Raw genomic sequence first — 22,882 nt, forward strand, 5'->3', positions numbered from 1 at the left:
TTCATTTTCTGTCACATTTTGATCCAGTAAAATATACTGTTCCTCCCTCCAGACTCTGACTGATACTACATGCACCTTTAATATTGCAGTTACTTATGGTATTTTGACTAGATTAGTACAATAAAATATCACTTAAGACATTTAACTTCTACTTTAGCCGTCACCTACCTCCGACTCATTTGGACCATTTGTCAGGTAAAGTTATTTCATTTGAAAATTCACAAAGTGGGAAATTAATAGGTCATCTGCATGCCCATCATCCATTCACTGTGCAAAATTCATCTTCTTAAGCCTCCCTTCAAAGCCAGTGCAATGTGATTATAAGCATCTAATGACAGTTTATCCCTAAAATTCATTGAAAAATAATTTCCCTTCTCTTCCCCAAGTCTGGGCCATGATATCATTCAGACTGGAGGCAATGAGTCCATAATGAAATTAAACATCAAAACCCTAAAAAGAACTCAATTTGTATTTTAGTAAAATGCAGGGATTAGATTCTGCCATTCTGCTGTGGGCATATAATACCTCACTCTGCGTGAAGCCCTGTTTATAGCATCAGGACTTCCCAAGTATTAAGGCACCAGGTAGACCGATTGAGAGGAACTCAGTCTGAGTGAAAAACAAAATGTATTAGAAATGTATCAAGTTATTTCCACAGTCATTTTCTTGAAAGAGAGACTAAGTTTGAAACTTTTTATCATTCAGTAATACATCCAATCATCCAAAATCAATTCATCTGAAATGTCCAGAAATTTACTGTACATCAGCAAAATGAGTTAAACATTCAAATACATGCATTTTTCCTTTTCTTCTTGCCCAAGACCTTTTCTTTCCTTGGTTTCAGTTTGCTCTCTTTTCATTTCATCCTTCTGCCATACAGTATTAGCTAAAGATACGCAATGCAATCAGCTCTTTCAGACTGCTACTTTCTGAAAAGTTTTAATGAAAAAAGTTTGCTGGCACTACAATTAAATCAAACCAGTATAGGATCACTTGTGATTTTCAACAAGCTGACAGACTTTTTTTTCTCATCACTTTTTCTCCCTTTCCTATTAACAAAATAAAAGTATTTCTTAGATCAGTGTAGAGAAATACATTTCACTTTGGAATTCATGCATGCGTTCTTTAAAAATCACTCAGCTGAATCAAATTCATATCTGAATGACAGTGAGTGATTACATAGTTAACAAAGAGAAGTTCATCTCTAATCATCCTGTATATTGAAAAGAAAAAATATTTAATATTTTTGTCTTTTAATCTAACAGAGAGATTAAAAAAAAAAAAAAAAGGAAAGAAAAGTATACTCTGAAAAAAAATGTGCAGAATGTTAATGGAGTCTCCATCATCACCTTAAAAAGTTTTTGTAGTCCCTAGGGTTGACTTCTCACACCGTAGTTCTGGATGCTGTAATATAAAATGAACATGGGTACAATATAATATTGCTGTTCCTCATTCAATTCTCAGCAAACTTGGCTTTCTTATAGCACTTTCAGAAACAGATTTAAGAAGAGCATTGGACTGCTTAACTACTTATCTGTCTCTCTCTCTTAGCACATCTTGCCCTTCAGATAGGATCATATTTAAAAACTGGCAAAAAATGCTCATAAAGCAAAGTGCAGAGCACATCAGTAAGATGATGGCCAAAGTTTATAGCCTTCAGAAAACATTTATTATATATAAATTAACTGCAGCTGTTCTCATTCTTTGTAGAAGTAGCTGGTACTACTGTGAATCCTAATGAACTATTTACCTTATTGATACTGGTTTACAAATATACAGCTTGATAGGACAGAGTTATTTATCGCATTGAAAGAATTGCTTCTTATTACTTTCCTCTTTTCTGGTTGTTATACTCTGGGAAAGAGCTAATGCCTGCTCTATAAAATTGGCTGTTTCAAGAACACTAAAATATCCAGTCTGATTTATCTCATCTTTAAATAAAATGGTCTTCATCCTTCTAATCTTTCCTCACACCAAAGCCTCATCATTTTCATCACCAGGCTGTAGAATCTTCTTCTGTCTGCTCTATCTTTTGTCACAGAGAGTTACCAAGAAAATGCAACATTCACAGGGTGGGAGTCCCATCATTTCTCAGAAGAGCCCTTCAATCTCTTGAATATTATGTCCCATCTGTTTCCTTTCTGACTACCTTTTTGGGCTGAGCAGAGCTCATCCTTCCATGAATTCTGTCCAGAGTCAGAGTTCCCATGCAAAAGCAGGCAAAAGGCAATACACCAGTTAAGAAGCCTTTAACCTACAAACTACTTGCAAGACATATACAACCAACACCAATCCAAAAAAGGTGATTCCACTTCATTTACTAGTATCAGTATGTAGCAAAAGCCTGGACAGGCATCACCACAATATATCTTTGTTACTGACATGTCTGGCAAACTGGAGAGCCATCATTAAAAAGAATTTCCCAGCTAGTGATTTGAAAAAGTCTTGTGAAAGCTTCTCCATTATTTCTGCCAGTGTAAGTGGATATCCAGGTGGTTTTGATCCTTACTGCCTCCATTACATTCCAGTTCTTGCCATTGTGCTCCTGAATAAATTACACTGCACATATATGAAGAATATTCATAATCTGCATCTCAGACTGAAACGTACAGCCAAAACATCTTGTACCAACACTAGAAAAGCTCAGTATCTTATCATAGACTGAGTTGTTTGGAAAACAAGAAAACTGAGTCATGAAATAAAAAATAAAGAAAAGCAAAGCTTCAGAAGTTCACTTCTAATGCCACAAAGGAATGAAATCAAACTTTCTTTAATGTTTTGTGAAAGCAAGATTGTAACCTAGTATAGATGCTTCAACATGGCTTTCTTGTATGTCAACTGAGTAACTTAATCACTCAACCATTTTCCTCTAATTTACCTTTCCTCTATATACTTCACAATGCTATCCTGAACTAGATTTTTTTTTCATAACAGAAATTCTGTGTTGACCAACATGATTCTGGAGAAAAAAAAAATCTGTAGCATTTAAGAGAAATTTTCAAGTACTCAATCAGTCTAGTCAGAGGTGGTAATCTAGAAACAGAGTGTATTTGAAGGGCAGTAAAATTGTGAAAACAACATTGTGTGTTGTTTCTGCAGTTGTGAGGTTGTTGTGAATGGAGGAGGGGTACTGCAAAATGGTAAATGTGTTCATGCATACCACAGAACTACTACGAATTTATTAATGATTACATTTGTAAGAATTCAGGAGTATAAAAGAATCTGTTATCCTAAAATTGGATGCAATTGAAATTAAAAAAAAAAAGAACGCTATAAACTTGCTGTGCAATCAATATCTTGCAGCGATATAGGGATGTCAATTTTAAAGAGCATGGGCTGTCAGCTTCCCCTTGATTTGATAATTTTGGAGGAAGATCTGCTAACAGGCAATATATAAGACCAACTCCTTCCCGCCAAAGGCAGACACTGAGGAGTGCTATACGCTGCAATACCCATTCACTTTTGTACACCACAGGAGCATCCATGGTTAAATAACATTAAGGTAGATCGACTGCAGCAGAAACTATAATGGACCAAAACTGACAGTCCCACTGGTTAAACAAAATGCAATAAGAGACTTCATTGCTCAGTGCAGTGGGAGAATCAAGGTCTCGGATACGGAATATGGAATTACCCCAGCATGAACAACACATGAACATATCTTGTTTATATCCATCATCTTCGAATACAGTAATCACACAACTATATCATCTCTTAACTACTTAGTAAGGATAATGAAGTATAGCTAGTTAGAGCTTTTGATACATGCTTCAAGAATAATTTTTTAGGAGATTGAATTATTTGAATTTATTTAGCTACTTTTTTTTGCATTCATGATGGTTTCCAGGATGGAAGAGTAGCGTAGCGTAGCATAGCGTAGCATAGTATAGAATAGAATAGAGTAAAATGGAATAGAATAGAATAGAGTAGAATAGAACAGAACAGAACAGAACAGAACAGAATAGAATAGAATAGAATAGAATAGAATAGAATAGAATTGTCCAGTTGGAAGGGACCTTCAAAGATCTTCTAGTCCAACTGCTAGTCCACTTCAGGGCTAACCAAATATTAAAGCATATTATTGAGGGTGTTGTCCAAATGCTTATTAAACACTGACATGCATGGTCATCAACCACATTTCTAGGAAGCCTGCTCCAGTGTTTGAGCACCCTCACGGTAAAGAAATTGTTCCTAATGTCTGGTTTGAACATTCCCTGCTGCAGCTTTGTGCCGTTCCCACACATTCTGTCATGAGTTACCAGGGAGCAGAGACTGGCACCTCCCTCTCTGCTTCTCCTCAGGAAGCTGCAGAGAGCAACTTGCCTGGTTATGCAACTGGTGTTGTAGACAGGTATTTTATGACATGAGGTCCTCACTGAGTATTAAGGGGTGCTGAGATCCCCATAACAAAGTGGAGTAAAGGTTCTAAACTAGGAATGGCATGGGAGGGATATTACAATCCACAGTTTTCAAAGGTTGGAAAGTTGATGGTGCAGCAGAAAAAATGAGAGACACTCCAGGACTGTTAAAAGTAAAGCAAAAGGTACCTGTTTCAAACTTACAGACACAAATACATCCTCCTGCTTGTTTAAAAAAAAAAAAAAAAAAAAAAAAAAGACAACAAGAGGAACTAGTCACCAAACTGCAGCAAGGTTGGAATAAAAGACATGGTGGAATGGGGTGCACAACTGGCATGCTGTGATGGACAGGCATATGTGCTATTCAGGAAAAGTACTCAGGGAATACAAAGAATAGAGCTGGTCCTCTCAGACAAACCAGGGTATTTCTGGATACTGTCAAGGATAATTTCTTGATATGTGCACTGGAGGGCCAACCGGGGGTGAAGAACTTCTACCTGAGGAGAGCCAGGGAGTAGAACAGAGGGTTTGTACAGGATCCATCCTTCGAGGTTTTCCAGACCCAGCTGGATACAGCCCGAAGTAACCTAGTCTGAGCTCATCACTGAGCCTGTCTTGAGCAGGGGGTTGGTGGGTTGGTGTCAGGACCTCCTGAGATCTAACCTGAAGAATTCTGTGATTCTGGGAAAAGAATTATTTAATTCAGTGATCTAATTGCAGATCTGTCTGCAATGGAAAGCTGGTAGTCAGTGGTAAATAAATTTTTCCACATGTATGCAATAACTAACATAAGTGTTTTCCTTTCTAGTCAAGAATACATGCATTTACATGAGACAGGTGTTAAAGGGGCTTATATTTAAGACAAATTAGCACAAAAGCAAACTCTAGATAATCTACCATTACCTAAACAAGGACAATACTCCTATGCTTATAATACTCCACAAAAAAAAAAAAAAAAAAAAAAAAAAAAAAAAAAAAAAAAAGTCCCCTACTAAATGAACGAACAGCTAGCCTTATGAGATATAAGGTCAGGTATACAGTCCCAACCCCACAGCCTGTGTCATGTATGTATATAGGCCTGTAGAAATGAGCATGGCAAAACAGGGTTGGAGTCACATCACCTAACACTGGCCATCTGAATAGATGTTTACTGTTTTCTTCAAGCTCTTCTCTTTAAGCTCCCTCTACAGTTCATCTGTGAAGGGTGACTCAGAAGAGTCAACTTCTACTAAATGTCCCCTTGGCAGACAAAAACAATTAGGCAAGATGAATTCAACTCTTAACAAGAGCTGTTAACAAAATCAACTAGGCACTTGAAGCCAAACACTATAGTGAAAACAACCACCCCTAATAATATTAAACAGGCAGCAACTGACAGCGTAGCAGGAATGAACAAAGCAAATAGAAATTCTTCCCATTCCTCAGGTTTTCCCAGTGTGAGTTGCTGTTTTGGGCTTGTCTTGGTTAGACTGTTAGTTCTTCAGGCCTGGAGACTGTTCCTGTTACTTATCTAACTCAACAGTTGTGCTACAGCTTTAGTCCCAAATACCTGTATTAGTTGCTTATAACTCCATCCTGAAAGCCACTCGACCTTTCGGCAATTACCCTTGTGAGTTCCAGTACATACAGTGAGTTAAATGAAAACACAGAGAGAAGAAAACTAATCTAAAGTATGAAACAGACTGTGTACAGAGAAATTGAGACTGTTAAAAAAAAAAAAAAAAAAAAAAAAAAAAAAAAAAGGCAGTATTTCTAAGACAGGCAGGATTTGGTGGTAGTCTACCAGGTCAGCTCTAGCTCCATCCCCACACCTCAGCATGCCACCCTTCATTTGCACTTCTCTTTCATTATTCAGATATAAAATATCCTTTTATCTGGATGGTTATTTTGAAATCAGGATCCAGCATAAGAGCAGAATGAAGGCCTAAGAAATAATTTCTCTGACTAAGCATCATTGCTTAGTTACAATGCAACTAATACAATACAACTAATTTCAAAATGCATTTGAATTGTCTTGTATGTGGTATTGGAGACCATGTCCTTACAGTCGTCCTGTTCGGTCCTGATTATAGCCTACAGGAGGAGGGGTGAGTATCCAGGGGAAGGATGGAAAGAAAGACAGATGAGAACAGACCTCCAAAAATCCTAAGTGGGAAATGTAGTTCAAACTGAAATCAGTAGGAATTTTTTAAGAGCCAGAGTTTCAACCTGCTAATTTATTTCCTTCTCTTTAAAGCCACATAAATAGCTTCTTGTCAAAAACCGAAGCAAAAATTTTGTCATCCTGCCTTTGCCTGCCCTATTACACCCCACACCCACACATGCACACAGTAACTGACCGTATGTGAATTATCAGACTGTGGAGTCGCTCAAATGTGATGACTGTTTCCCACAACAAGCTCCTGAAATAAAGAAAGTCCATCAGCTCTTCAGCATTTCTCACAGTACCTTTCTGTAGGGTAAAAAACCAGTCTGAACTCCAAATGCTGTTATACAGGCTAGAACAGCATATGTTATATTTTTTTAAGATACAATAAATAACTCTTAACGAGTTGATTGCAGGCTGCTGGATATCCTTATGCATTTGGATTTAAAAATAAATAAATAAATTATTTTAAGCAGCCTGTGAAGTTTCAGTAAGGTTTCACCACTGACCCTTAATATTTTAAAAATCATTCTTTAAAATCTGAAGGAAGTTTACTGTTTCTTTCCATAAATAATACCTTTTAAAGACTTATTCCTGCATGGAATGAGCTCAATATTTTAAGTGAGTAAACACTGTTTCATAATCTGAGAAGTGCCAAATAACAAAATATTTCCCCTCTAATTTATTTCTGTTACATAACATTAGGAGTAAGTGGAAAACATCCAGACAAAGTAATTTTTATGATATTTTACTAGACTAGCAGTAGATACAAGGGATTTATATATATATATATATTCAAATATCAGATGAGAAAAGACTAACTAGATAATTTTAATTATTAACAATAATAAAATAATTGGTGAAAAGTGACCTATCAATTTTAACAAACTGTTTAGCTGAGGTTTAGAGGTACTTTGAACTAATATTAAAAGTGAATTTTAATTCATTTTAAGAAGCTCCAACAGAGCTGCAAACCTGCAGCTGATTATCCCCAAAATAACAAATAAGAGGACTGGAATGTTAAACATAACAAACAAAGCAAAGGGGAAATACGAGTTTTAGGCAAGGTTATACTACCTAAAATGCAATACTTCCCTGCAAATGTATTTTTCCGGAAAGGGCAACTTCCTTTCTGCAAGGTCTGTAGCTTATTATTCTCTGTGATGATTCACACCATATAATAACATTCCTATCTGATAAACAGAACCAGTGTAATTTTAAAACAAGTACGTATTTCCATTCAGGACACTGTAAGTTCAAGTTGATGAGCTGTTTGATCCTTTGAAGATCTATATAATTGCTTTGTCTCATAATCTACCCAGTTGCCTAGGTTGTTTTCCCCTTTTATTATTGCTGTATCCTTCGGAAAGGATACCAGTGTCATACCACTGAATCCCTGTAAGACTCTCCCTATGCCACTCAGCCTGTGGTCTATGGTAGCTCCTTACTGAAGTCAAAAAGCAGGTAGTAAAACAATACGTATATATTACTGGAACTATTCAGGAGTACTGGCAAACTTTCAAGACTAAGGTTTCCAAACAGTACAGCTTGGGAAGTGTTGATAAGACCCAGGCAGTAAACAGATGCTGAACAAATGTCTCAGGCATAGCAACGTGAAGTGACAATTCAAGCTAACTTACCACAATGAGATTATTTTATCTCTCTGTATCATGAAAAATAATATGTCACTGCTGTTCTTAGTGACAGAATGAGGTGCTGCAGTCCCATGCAAGAGTAAGTAGTTCATGGAAAACAAAATTGCTGCATTGGATGCATTCTTCACGTGGGTTCCTTCCGTTTCTTATCATGTATAGTTTTAGTCAGAAGTTTTGAGTATTCATCAAGCTGAATACACACTAAATAAAAAAAGAAAAAAGAGGCCATGTGCTGTCTACAAAGCATGCTTTAGCGTGGTTTAGAAAAGGTCAGCATGAAGGAAGACAGTTAACTTATTCAAAGCACAAGGGGAAAAACAGCTTTAAGGTATCTTCAGTCACAACTGTTAGTTTCACCAGTGACTAAATATGTAATGTGAACATTTCTAAGATGATGATCTTCTGGAAGCTTTCTCACACTTGGTATGCAAGAAAACTACCAGGAGATCTCTATGTATTGATCCAGTCACAGAGCTCCATTTAGACCTGAGCAATTATCCACTGTATGGTTCTCCCCCGAATAGCTCTGCTTCAAAGACATCAGCTTTTGAGAATGAATCAATCCTAACTCAAAGAGCATTCAGTCAACGTTCACTTATTTGCTTGGTCATTCTTTTCCTTTGTAAGATGGTGGTGGTGGTCAAAATTGCCCAAAAGATATCCTTGCAGATGAAAGGTGCCTTTCCCAGAATATTTTTGCCAGTATCTCCTCACCGTAGATTAGAAGAGCCATGTGTAGAAATCCACATTCAACATTGCTTGAAAACAGACTGTCACACTATACGTAAGTTGAGATAAAATAGCTTTTGAACAACAGATTTTTTTTATGTATCAGTTAACACATTTTAAACCTTTGAAGCAGGCAGAACACATCAAGTTTTCACATTTTAGCCAGCAGTGTTTCTTCTTGCATTGAAAAGTCCTCTATAAAGACTTAAACATACTCAAAAAGATGTCTCTATACCATCTACAAGAAGCCTGGTTGTTTGGCAAAACACAGTTTTCAACTGTATTTCAGCCCGAATTCACACGCTAATATGGGTGACAATCAGTCACCTAAACATACTTATGATGTTTGCAGTGCCCTCAGCATTTGAAGCAAAAGGCTTGGCACACAAGACCTAAAGAAGACCCACATGCTTTTGAAGCCAGAGGCTATGTGGCTTTGTGAAACAACTCAGGATGTCTATGCTTTGGTAATTATATCAAGACCTCTGTTCGAGATTAAATGTTTTAGACTAGTTGGTAGAGCTGGCGGACATGCTTCCAGACTTGCAAGTCCTTCTTCAGATCTCTGATACCTATTCTTCTCATCAAATAAAAAGCTTTCTACTTTTCAGTGAGTTGAGTTCCAATTCAGTTTCAGGAGAACAGTAGTAACATATTCATTCAAGAAAAATATTTGTGGTGTGGGGAAACACTGCTGAACTGAAACAGAATTATTAAATGCATAGTTATGGCTGTTTGAGTACCTTCTTATTCAAAATGTATGTTAGACGTCTTACTTACAAAAGAGAAAAGCCTCAGTATAGTTAAACTAACTTCATGTGATGTCTTTGTTTTCTTTTCATACAAACTTAGTAGCCATTGAAATACTCCTCTGTGTATTCCCAACCAAAGTATGAATGTCAATTATTAATGCATTGAAAATACAAAATTACCAAATGTCAATAATTTTATTTCAAACCAGATATTAACTTCTTGTCTTTCCTATTGAGTTCATGCTTTCCTTTATGTTCTATACCTGTTCCTCAAGCTGAGTTCCTTCCACAGACAGAAACCTATCATAAGCTTATAAAATCTGATGCCTGGGTAACACATTCCTTATTCAGATTGAAAGCTTTTACTGTATCTGTGTGTGTATGATGCTTTGAAGGAAGATGCTACCCAAATTACATCCTTTCAACCAACATCTGGCAAAAGAAACAGGTCAGTGTTCTAATATTTGCCTTTATTACATTAAAATAGTTTTCCAAATTAAGACATAATATGCAGACATTAGAAAGTAGGCATCAGAGAAAGCTAGTCTTGTCTTTGTTTACCCTGTTTTCCCCATTTGCTTCAGCACATGGAATTTTACTAGTTCATTCACCTAACTAGTCCCCATCAACTCTCAATATACATCAGTCCAGATGTTAATCATAACCCTAGTGAAATGTAAGAGCTATAAGGTTTATTGTTGTTGTTGTTGTTTTCCCACTGCACTACTTCAGATAGTCTTTTCCTAAATCCAGTCAGCAGATCCTACTTAGAGTTCATTATGAATAAGTTATCTCAGAGAATCAGCAGAGACTCGAGTTTTGGAAGTCCATTTACGGGACTTTGTTGCAATTACAATCAGATGTGAAAGACAAGAGGCAACACACCAGCACTACAAAAGCACAAGACCAATGATTCATTTCATTCAAATGGGAGGCCTAAAGATACCCCCATTCTGTTAAGTTATGCTGGAGACCTAGCAGACGTAGCAAAGAGTTCACTAAGTTTATCACCTATAATATTCCTGCTTATGCTTCTTTCTCAACTTCTAAGATCTCCTTTCAAATGAAGGGACTAAATCTTCTTCCACCTACACTTTTTGCAGCTCCAACCTCTGTGTGTGCAGGTCTGTAGACACTGACAGGTTTCTCAAGCCATCCATGTTTCCATTACTGGATTAATAAGGAGCAACTCACAATTTTCCAGATCCACATGGCAGAGGAGTGTGCTTTTGGTAGTGGTGTGACAGACTTCCTGCAGGTTCCAAATATCTGTGAGATTCTGTATCACCTTCTGTCATTTTTTAACTGTCCTGAACTGGCCACAAACCACCTGAGCCCCATCTCCAATCTAACCACTGTGCAAATCTTTTATTAATGTGTTATTACTGTTGAAGCATTAGAGGATAATAAAGCTGTAATTCAGAAATATCTTTACATTTATTCTTTAAATTCCTCCTCAGTGAAGGTTGCTGGACAAGTGATGATGAAGCAAACCCAGCTTTAATTATCACAGAATCACAGAATTGAAAGGGATGGAAGGGACCTCGAAAGATCATCGGGTCCAACCCCCCTGCCAAAGCAGGTTCCTTAGAGCAGGCTGCCCAGGTAGGCGTCCAGACGGGCCTTGAATATCTCCAGAGAAGGGGACTCCACAACCTCCCTGGGTAGCCTGTTCCAGTGCTCCGTCACCCTCACCGTGAAGAAGTTCTTTCGCATATTGGTGCGGAACTTCCTGTGCTCTATTTCATGGCCATTGCCACTTGTCCTGTCCCCACAAACCACTGAAAAGAGGTTGGCCAAATCCCTCTGTCTCCCACACCTCAGGTATTTATACACATTGATGAGATCCCTTCTCAGTCTTCTTTTCTCCAGGCTGAACAGACCCAGGTCTCTCAGCCTTTCCTCATAGGGAAGATGCTCCAGGCCCTGTATCATCTTTGTGGTCCTCCGCTGGACTCTTTCCAGGAGATCCCTGTCTTTTTTGTACCGGGGAGCCCAGAACTGGACACAGTACTCCAGGTGAGGCCTGACCAGGGCAGAGTAGAGGCGGAGGATCGCCTCCCTTGACCTGCTGGCCATGCTCCTTTTAATGCACGCCAGGATCCCATTGGCCCTCTTGGCCACGAGGGCACATTGCTGTCTCATGGTCAACCTGTTGTCCACCAGGACCCCCAGGTCCCTCTCCTCAGAGCTCCTCTCCAGCAGTTTGTCCCCCAGCCTGTACTGATACATCGGGTTGTTCCTTCCCAGGTGCAGGACTCTACACTTGCTCTTATTAAACCTCATTTGGTTTCTTCCTGCCCATCTTTCCAGCCTGTCCAGGTCTTGCTGAATGGCAGCACAGCCTTCTGGCGTGTTAGCCACGATTTATATTTTTGCTCCAAGATGTTTCAGTTCTAAATTCAGATTGGAGCACAATGTCAAGGCTCTGCTGATAAGTAAAGGCTGAATATTGCTTTCTGGAGATAAAAAAAGGTGAGAGTTGATGCTGATTGCCACTGGTCTCTCATTGTTTCTCAAGGACACTGACAAAAAGCATAGCACCAGCCTGCCAATAGGGTTCTGTAGACAAAATAACTGAGGTGGTGCACGCTCAGTATTCAGACCATCCAGCTAAGAATTGGAGTTAAATGAAACTGAACTGAATACATATACTGGGAATGTTCATTAAGAAAGTCTTGAGAAATTCACGACAGGCTGTCTCTGCCATCATCAAACTTCAAGTTGGGTCCCAAGAGAATCAAAACCTTCAGGTATTTAAGATTTTCCTCACTCTGTTTTCAAGCTCTGCTCGAATCTGTTGTACCTCCAGTTAATTCACATCTCATTTTTAAAAAAGACGACAGCCACATCTGAGGTAGCTCTGTCAATCCTTCTAGACCCTGATGTTGAATCATCTCCAACACTGCTCTCCTCTAGGTGACTGCTGTGTGTGCTAAGGACAGAGTCCTTCAGGCTTTGGGGATAAAGCTCACACCTCTAGAAGCTATACTGTTTGTCAGTCTTCTAGCCCCTCAACTTGGTAAGCTTTAGGACAGGACTGGAGAGGAATTCATCTGGTCCAGCATTTAGCATTTTCTTTCAAATGGTCATCTAAGTGCAGCATTTCTGTAGATAGCAACAGGAATGCTGATTAATGACAGCTTCTGTCACTTCAGTCCTTGGTGTTTTTAAGCTCTGTCAATAAACAGATTGGTGCTCAAGTAATTTGTGCCTCATGAGTCATTAAAATTGAAGCTATAGTATGAAATAGAGCAAGTTATTGTCTCCATTGTTTCTTAGTGCAGAAAATCCCAGAAGAAGTGCTTGTCATGACAGTCTGAAAACATTCACTGTATTGCTGGGGGGGAAATAAATATCATAACTACAATTTGTAAGAACGCTGTAGTGCAACCATTTCTATAGGTTAGCCAGTCCAAAGAAAAAGTAACTACAAGCTCATTGCTTTTCAGAGGGTGAACACTACATAAGACACTCTTGGTTTTCTTTTCAAAGCACATCTACTGGAGGAAAAGATGCTGGACTGACTGCCTAGGAGATTGAACTCATCTATATGCAACACGGGTAGCATTCATAATCCAAATTTTTTATTTCATTGCTCTGCTGTAGTCATAAACTACATGATCATGGACCAACAGTGGTTAGACACTTAGCTAAGTGGTAGCTTAGTCTCTGTGTCTGCTCATTCCTGAAGCATTCAACACATTTCATGTTTGTAGGGGCTTAACCAGCTGCTCCAATGCCAAGAACTTATTTCACGAAACCATGAGACATAAATCACAAAACTACTCATGCTGACAAGTATTTCTGTCTTGACTATAAGACAAAACTGAGAATTCCTTAGTCAGTAATCAATAACTACTGCCAGAATTTGTTTATATATTATTACGTATGTTATTATTAGGAAAAAAAAAAATCAATAGGGAAATTATAAGCTCATGAGGAAATCAGTTATAGTATTATCTGTTCTGATAAGAACAGGAGAGAAAAAGTAGAGTTTAAGACCATCTTTTAGCAGATTAAGAAGAAAAAATGAGAATAAATGTATTCCATGCACAGAACTGATTCATTTGAAATGTTATCAGAATCTCTCACTTACTTTCTTTCACTTGTTTTTTGTTTAAAAGAAAAGAGAGGGGAAAAAAGTGCTATCTGCTGTGAATTTTCCCAGGAAGTGCAAGCAAGAACTTGAGAAAGAATCACTTTCATCCTATCCACTCATTACTATTAACATCTCAGACTCTGAAAAGCAACATGATGAGCCAGTGGTCTACAAGCCTAGAATAACTGTCTCACAGATCAGCAAGTCTACAGAGAGCTTTCTGCACTGCATAAAGCATTGTATCTGACAACAGACTTAAGAGAACAGAATTATTTTTCTTCATCCTTTTTTAAGATAGGTTGTCGTAATCAAGAAAATAATTAAACATAACATGAAAACATGTTTTATGTAAATATTAGTCAGGAAGTGTTCCAAAGGTATGAACCTTAATTACATGCACCACTAAGACTAATAACCTCAGAAAGAAATCATGATTTAACTATACCACTTCTATTATGTTCAGACAATTGTTTTTTTCTTTTCTCTCAAGGTACAGCTGTAGCTAACAGGGAGAATGTGGGTTTAAGCAGCCTATGAATCAATATGAATTTTAAGAATCAGCAATTATATGGAAAAAAGCACAAACTTTAAAGATTTTCTGACCAGGCACTGGAGGTCCAGACTTCCAAAGTCCTGCTTTGTGAAAGAAAAACAACAAAGCACTTCTCTACTACAATTGTTCCCCAAATCAGGCTGGGGGCAGGAAAAACAAAAACTAAACTAAACTAAAAAACACCACATCTTTGGAAATAACAATGCCTAACTGCTCCTGAGAGCTTGAGATCAGTCTTAAACTGGATGCATCTAACATGCCTATTCTACATGCATGCATTCAAATATGTTTGCAGCCAGGCAAACTACTATCACTGAATATGGTCAAACAACTTGGATATTTTTATGAAGCCCTTGTGAAGCATATTATGTGCAGGTAAATAATAACAACTGGATGTTTCTACTAGAGAACCTCCCCACCACGAGAATAATTGTTCTTCTGCACAAATGACAGTCTAACATCATCATCCACAGGAGCATAATATTAATTCAAACCCTGGAATTCTGTAGCAGGGTCTGCAACTCTTCTGACTCATCAGTAGATGGATGGGATTGATGAAGGGAGATACACCAGCCAAAAACTACAGCAAATTGCTTCTTAATTTTCTCTCTGATGGTGCTCATTGAGTATGTTGACTCATCATACAAGTTAGGAAAGGAATAACATGCATTAAGCATATTAGTGTGTGATTCTTCTTTAAACTAATGCACACACAAAAGAAGCCCAAGTCCTTTGCTACTAAAGGCTTATTTTCCATTTTTGGTGTTAACACTTGGAAGCCAGCCTGTCAAAATATATTACTAGCTGTGCTCCCCTGTGGCTGTGGAGATGGCATGGCACTCAGCAGGGAACTGTCAATGTTTTCACACGAGATTCTTGTAGATGTTTTCACCTTAATGTGTGATAAATCATTTAGCCCAGAGAGAGTATAGTGTCCACCTAGATACAATGATATAGATGACCTCTTCGCCTGTCATTTAGGTAAAATACTATACCCAAGTTATTGACCCAAATTAGGCAGGACAATAGGGCAAACAAAATGTATTTTGGGGGAAAAAAATAAATTCATAATTCTTGGATAACTATTGAGAATTTTCTAAAATAAACGTAAAGCTTAATCAGTAGAAATGAAACAAGAAAATTCTCTGGTGTGGCAACAGGGAAAGGGGGTTTATAGCTTTCCCAGATTTGATAAGGCTTGTTAATGGCTCCAGTGTAATCCACATTAAAAGCGAGAAATTTCTCTTGAGAAAAAGTAACACTGCCAGGAGATGGCTGATTCTCCCCTGGGGCAAAATATCTCAGCAAGAATGCTTCATCCATTGCATTTGAAAGAGTTTTAACAAAATGCCTTAGGATTCCTTCTTTGTCATTTGCAAAGGAGACATGCATCTAAGAAGTGAGAGATTTTGAAAGCTGGAAGCTTGTACAGGACTTCAATTATTTTGCCCTCCCAGAGAAGACCTCCCCAAGTAAAAGCTCACTACTACATTAACTGACAAAATAATGCCAGACACTAACATTTTTTTTCTTTCTCTCTATTCTTCCTTCACCCACCCTCAATGTTGTCCTTTGGTCTGACCGCTAAATCAGAGAGGGATTAAAACAACTCATTATCAATTTAAATTGAATTTGAGACACAGCTAAGACATAGGGGTTCTGAATTAGTCATGGAAATGCTACATCTTCGGATAATTTAAGTGACCAGCTTTTTGTAATTGCCCAGCATACTGAAAACTGCCTAGAAGGTGCTACAGTTCATACATTATAAATACTTGATGGGAAAATCGATGGATTACGTACACACTACTTGAAGCACTGGTTCAGAGGGGTCAACCTGTTAATAGCTGTTGGGATTATTGGTTTGACCAGAAAAAATATAACATTCAGAAAATAAAATGTTAAAATAAATTATTAAAATATTAAAATAAAATAAAAGTCCATATAAGTTATTTTTGTTTTCTTCCTTCTTTTGGTGTTTATTCCCCAGGAACTTGTGGATTCAAATGAAGGGCAAAGTGCTACAGCCTTGGAGCAGCAAGTGGCAGTAGAATCCCAAATGTCATGGTTTCCCACTTGTTTCTTGCACCTTCCCTTAGACAGGAAGCTTTTTGAGAGACAATATTCTGTACTTGTGTGTGTAGTGTGTGTTAGAGGAAGACCAAAGGGATACAGAGTCAAGACTACCACCTGTCTTCGTTATGCTGTGGATTAGAAAAAAAAAATGCAGTCAGGAAAGAGGGATGAGAAGGAACAAAGGAATGGGAAATGGCAGCTGGGGAAAGGAAAGACTGGAGATAAATGTGTTAACATTTATTTCAAGGAATAAAACCAGAAGGTTTTTTCACATACTAATACAGATCTGTGAACACTGAGAAATTATAGTGCAAATTAGAAGGAAAGTATAAAAAGAGAAGTTCTACAGAGCAGCCTGTGCCTTTGCTAACAACTATGTCAAGCTCTATCAGAAGAAGGCCCCTTCCTAGTGGTGTAAACTGTTTTCATCCAGACTTGGAAAATGAGCAGTCTGTTTAGTCATAGAGGGATTGCACAAGCAGCAATTGTCCTAGCTTCCTCCCTCCTGTGCTACCAACATGACCAGTAAAATTAATGTCTTTTTCACTAAGTAGGTTTCACTGGCTTGCATGCATCAAATCTGAGTAATTCACTTCTCAGGGAAAAAAAAAAAAATCAATGGTATTTTACAGGAAGATCATGTCTAATAAGTCATAATATAGAGCTTAAGTGAATTCTTCATGAAGTTTTATTATCCTTCTTATAGAAATTATGTGTAAATCATGGGAGAAGAATTCCCTCTTACATCCCCTTACCACATCCTAATCTAATTCTTTGAACATGCTTCTGTAAAGTATCTGAGATCAGCTAAAATTGAAATGAACACTTACTGTTAGCAGCGTACCCAAAAGCAGAATTACATTCCATGTCTATAAAGAATGAAGACTGTAAAACCCCAAAGAAAAAAGTGAGCCACTTCAATTTAACTAAAAATAAGTCAGTGTGAAGAGCGTTGGATGTCACTGAAACAAGCCAAACTAACCCATTAGGAAGGTGTCAGGAGACTTGGTTTATTCTCCTCCCATACAGCTTCCAAATTCATACGTGAACTATCTTGTCTGGTTCCAACTGGCAGAAAAAGAAGTGCCAAAGTATCATAAGGCTATAGTGTATCTAATCTATCTCACCTATTTTTAGACTGCTAATCACCTGGGTGCCTAGCTCATGAAAAATCTACTCTCCAGCAGCTTTTTTCCAAACAACTTTTCAAAACAAAGCCTAGAAAAAACGATGGAGTAAGACTGCTTATACCGCTTCTGTACTGCCCTTTCCCCAGGATTCAATCAGGGAAAACTGTCAGGCACGAAGAATTTAAAAAAAAAAATAAAAAAGTATCTATAGTTCTCAAAGTCATTTTGGCTTGAGTGTCAGGTACAAAACAATGTTTGATCAGTTTATCAAAGTCTATGACTTTTGAAACTAATTTTCATTTCGCACTAGTCTTACTCTAACAAAAAGGGAACAAGCCTTGCAAATGTAGGGATTGCAAATAACTTCTACCAAATTGGTACAGATAGTCTGGTTTCCTTTCAGCTGTTGCAAGAATATCATGTATGTATTTCCAGGGTCCAGCAAAAAATGTGATGTAAAATCTTGAAACAATTCTGTAGAGTGTCTGTAAAATATGAATCTAGAAAATACAATTACATTACGAAAATCTATATCATATATGAAGAGAGGACCAATGCAAAAGCAAAAGTGTGTTATCAGCTATACTGAAAAGATAGTGAAGTTTGTGACTGAATTTCACCAAAGCATGAACACATTTAGGAAAAACCTCAAAATAATTTTCTTTTTATTGTGAAGAACACTTGTTGTCATGACATTTCAGTAGCATAACCTACATTTGCCATTTTCATATCTGTCAGAATCCATTCCATATCATGCAAGATGTGTTATTGTTAAAATAAATTCTGCACAAACAATTTTATTATTTTAATATATTATAAATAAGCTGGAAAAACTATGCTTAATATATTCAATATTTTAATAGTAATTAATCATTTAGAACTTACATTTTAAAATAATTATTCAACACTATGAAATGTGATAGGATAGAATAGATCTTGATAAAATAATAGTAACATATAGCAGTAAGAATGATTTTGTCACTGTTTAGTCATGTTTCAGAATTATTTTGAATTTACTCTTACTCTAGATAAAGCAGATAAGTCCCTACTACTCACGTCAAGAATCCAAAATTTATACCTCCCTCTAATATCATATTAAGCCATCATATTAAGAAACAGCTGCTTCATTTTGTGTAGAAAAACTGAGCAAGATGTCAAGAGAAGGAAAAAATATGTCTATCTGTATGGAGTCCAAAGTCACTGCACCTTCCAACTCTCGTACACAGAGGGAAATAGGAGAAGAGAAAAGAAAACGAAAGAGGGAGAGTATGTAAAAATGTCAGTCATTTTTAATGTTTTCCTCTTATAGAAAGTGTTAAGAGAACAAAAGCTGGGGTTTTCCAGAAGGTAAATTTCCTCCACTCCTCCCAACATGATGTTTCCCTACTCATAGCCAAGTAATATTAGCTTCCTCCACGAATTAAAGCCCAATTCCCCCTCCATGCATTAAAGCCCAAAGTCCACTTAGCTTTTGTTAACTCGAACCACAATTTTTTACTCAGAGCTCTGTAATGCTTCCAGTATCTGATTGCACTTAAAATGCATTAGAAGATAATTCAGGTTGCAAACTCAAGTGCCCAGAAAACTTGGAAATACCAAATGAGGGTTTCCAATGCCACTTTACTTTGGCCCCTTCATGTGCAGATTAATTATAAGCTTTACTTAAATGACCATTTTCAATTTTTCCCCATATACCTATGATTCTGCAGTGCACTTAATAAATAGCACTCAACAAATCAATACCTTTTTTTATTGAAATTAAATGTTCATTAAATTTAACAGAACCAGCTCCACCTATAATATTACAGAAATAAGTTAATAGATCTCATTTTGCAGAATGCCCAGCAGTCTTTATTTATTTAAAAATTATCATCAGTTTCCCTGAAACGCAGAGTTTCATAAAGACCTACTGAATTAATAGAGAGCTGATGAGGTCTCAGTACACAAAAGACTTTACACTTTACAAAGAAGTCTGACATATCTAGTTGTGCATTTGCATGTGTATGCTACTGATTAGGGTATCAACCTTTAATGCATTCTACATATATATATATATGAGCAACTCTAGTAATAAAGAAAAACTTGAGCTAAGCGGTATTATAATTACTTGCAGGGCTTAAGGAATTAGGGTTATTTTTATTATTTATAATTAAGATAACCTTGCAAGGTCAATAGATAAGCTATGAAAATTAAATGGTGCCAGAACTAAGTACTATAGGACTAAACATATTTTCATATTGAGTCAAATGATGAATGCCAAGAGTAAATCAAAAACACAATGATGTTCTAAAGTACTGGGAGGTGGAAGAGACAACCTCCAGAGGTCCCCTTAAGTCTACATTATTTGATGGTTCTCTATCAATGGCAGTGACAATGACCACCATATATAAGGCCCTTACTTTGACAGTCAGCTTTGAGAGAGCACTGATGCTTCCTCAAATAGAGACCTCCTTAGTGCATCCTAGTAGCACTAAAGCACAAGATTAACCCCAGCAGAGTTTCCTCACATGGTAAAGCTACAGGATCTGATCCCGAGTAAGTGCACAACCTAAAGGCTACTTAGAATGAGACTTGCAAGGCTGGAAAATTACCAGAATTTTGAAATAATCCAAAAGAAACAGTGGATTGTTTTCACCTAAAGAGGTATCAGTATGAGTAACCATGAAGATGTTCATCAACTAAAGTTGGGAGGATAAAAAAAATACAGTTTTCCACTTATTTTGTGTGTAACAACATTTGTGCATGCATGGTTTCTCTCCTTGTGCTCCACACTAACACATATATTTTTATTTTTTTTTAAAAAAAAGGACGTGTTCACATTCACATTTTCTCTCCCAGAGAGTATTAACTAAATACTAGAGAAAACTGGAACTGAGAAGCACAGACACAGAGGATAAAGAAAAGGAAAGTGAGGGAAAGAAATGGACAACACCTTTGCTTATGAGTTTGCTGTGCAATTGTCTTAAGAAGAAACAACAAAATGTTTATGAAAATTAGTGAGGACAATGTTCCAGCCATGTGGTTAGCATCACAAGCTGACTTTTATAATTAGGGTGCAATCTTTCTTTCTTCCTTTCTTCCTTTCTTTCTTCCTTTCTTTTTAAGAAATCACATTAGTGTTTTGCAAGGCCTTTTACAATGCTTCTTGCAGTGTCACAGCTGTATTTCAAAGGCATTTTGAGTACATTTCCTTTTCTGTTCTGTAATTCATGTATAACATTAACAGGTAAGTTAAAGAGAAAAAAATACATCCATTTTGTCCATGGATGGATAAAATATCAGGACTCTTTTTATTCATTTTTTTTTCTAAAATAAGTTCACTTTATGAGAACCATTTGCATCTTAATGGAAAATTTAATTGTACAATTAACCAGCAACATGCATTTAAGCCAAAATAGCAACACACGCAATTCCATGTTACTGTCTGAGTACAAACACATTACTGTGGATTGTAACAGCAAAATAAATAAATAAAATAAAATAAAAAACATGCCTCATAAACTAATGCACAGATTACTTGTTTGAGAAATTCTGAGAAGATAAATAGAACTTCACAGAGTCCTTAAAAGTGTTAAACTGACTGCACTGGCTGAACTTCACCCAAGCAGACGAACCTAATCTAGGAAGGGATTGCTAAAGGCTACTTGAATGGTTCATTTCTTTTAATCTCCCAGTGAGCTGAAGGTGCTAAGTATCTCCCAGAAAACATGGGCACACCACAGCTCGGTATCTTCATGTAAACTGGGAGCCTCACCAGACAAATAGAACATGACATAGGTCTCAGGTGCTCCAGAAAAAGCAGAAGCAACTCAGGACCTGGAAGGTCATGAGAGTTTCAGCTTCCCATTTAGTTCTCCCTCTTGCTGACTACCTCTCTAGTTACTATTTAATAAACTGTCTACTCTACACTTACCCAAGGTGAACAAGATGGAAGAGTGACAGATGACCTGAGTTCTGATTAAATATCCTACTTCTTCAGTATTGCTGTGATTAATCTACATCACAGTTCAGTGGTTCAGATGCAATTACTAGGTTGGGACTAATTAAATTAGGGTTGTCTAGACAGCTGTGAAACTTCCAAGTTTATGAGGAAAATCATATCAACATATTATTGTTACAAAAGCATTTCAGCCAACTCAGTTAACAGAATGATCAATACAGAAGTCAGTATCTGGCATTTCCAATTACATTTTTAGTACCGCAGATTTTACTTTGACTCTTTCTTCTCAAATTTTCTTGCACATATTCCTTCCCAACAGATTTGCACTCAGTGGAAAGTGTTTCTTTACACTGCAAGTTACAGAGGACAGCAGCATTTCTCCTGTGTAGTCAAGTGCTGTTCACTACCACTTATGCATCATTATGTGATTATATGAATACCATTCCCCAAAGAGAAAGAGAGGAAGAAGATGCAAAAGCAAACAAAAGATCATTTCACCGGAGCTGCCAGTAACACTCCAGAGCCTGGTGACAAAAGAACAGCAGAGGTTGTTTTGAAATAAATATAATGAAGGAAAAAGAAGGAAATCCCGCAACAGATGAATGTGGGAATTGAAGGCAGAGACCTGAGCCAAATCATCGGTTTATGTGTATTTCTGGAATTACCAACTCAGAGAGATGCTACCTCAAACCAGCCCTTCAATGCATCGCCACTGCCTTTTCCTGGACACTACACTTCTGCATCAGATGGCAACACATGCCATTTCCCTATTTAGTGCTATACCTTAACCACACAGCAGCTGGCAAATACAAGTCAGAAGCTCCCTCCATAGCCAGCAAGTTTGCCCTAGGAGCATGCAAAGCACAGCTGCCAGGCACAGCAGCTCCCTCGCTGCGGTACCCAGCCCTCTGGCCAGCAGTCAGTGCCAGCTGAGCCAGGATGTTACGAGTAGCTGCTCTGCAATTGCTGCGTGCAGGTTCCTGGAGTGGCTCCTTGCCCCGCAGAGCTGACACCAACTGTTTCACAAGGGAGGTCCGCAGAGCCTGTCTGCCCAGCAGCCAGGCAGGTGACTGCGCAGGACACAAAACGCAAACCAAACATGGGGAAAGTGAAAAAGAGAAAGTCTGAAATCACATGGGGCACAGGGCTTAACCCTGTAATGGTACATTTAAAAAGATTGCCATTTCTGATGTATTTAATTCTCTGCATGTTGCTGATCAAGCTGTTGGGTTTGTAGGAGCTTGTGACACACTTCACCTCTCTTCGGAGGCTTGCAGCAACTCTCCTGTATAGAAGAGATGCTGAACGCTAACCTCCCTGATGCTGTGGTTATATACACAGAAAACACACCCAAATAAGATACGGTGCTCAGGACAATGCAGGCAGTACTGGACACACATACACAGAGCAATCCTTCATTCTGCAAACCGTTTCAGGCACA

At 37.7% G+C, this 22,882-nt stretch overlaps 1 protein-coding gene across 15 annotated transcripts in view; it reads right to left on the reverse strand.

The window, feature by feature from the left end:
- The window catches only part of PDE1C (phosphodiesterase 1C), a 318,847-nt gene that overhangs the window by 169,888 nt on the left and 126,077 nt on the right, over nt 1-22,882 (reverse strand). For 7 of the 15 annotated variants that reach the window (XM_040546314.1, XM_040546316.1, XM_040546321.1 and 4 more), the window contains one exon: nt 6,698-6,760. The exons of the other annotated variants lie outside the window; for them this stretch is intronic. In XM_040546314.1, coding sequence (XP_040402248.1) covers nt 6,698-6,760 — 63 coding nt within the window. The remainder of the gene's footprint in view (nt 1-6,697; nt 6,761-22,882) is intronic. 15 annotated transcript variants of the gene reach the window in all.

The sequence above is a fragment of the Cygnus olor genome, chromosome 2 (genome assembly GCF_009769625.2).
Source record: "Cygnus olor isolate bCygOlo1 chromosome 2, bCygOlo1.pri.v2, whole genome shotgun sequence".
In the NCBI taxonomy this organism is placed as follows: domain Eukaryota; kingdom Metazoa; phylum Chordata; class Aves; order Anseriformes; family Anatidae; genus Cygnus; species Cygnus olor.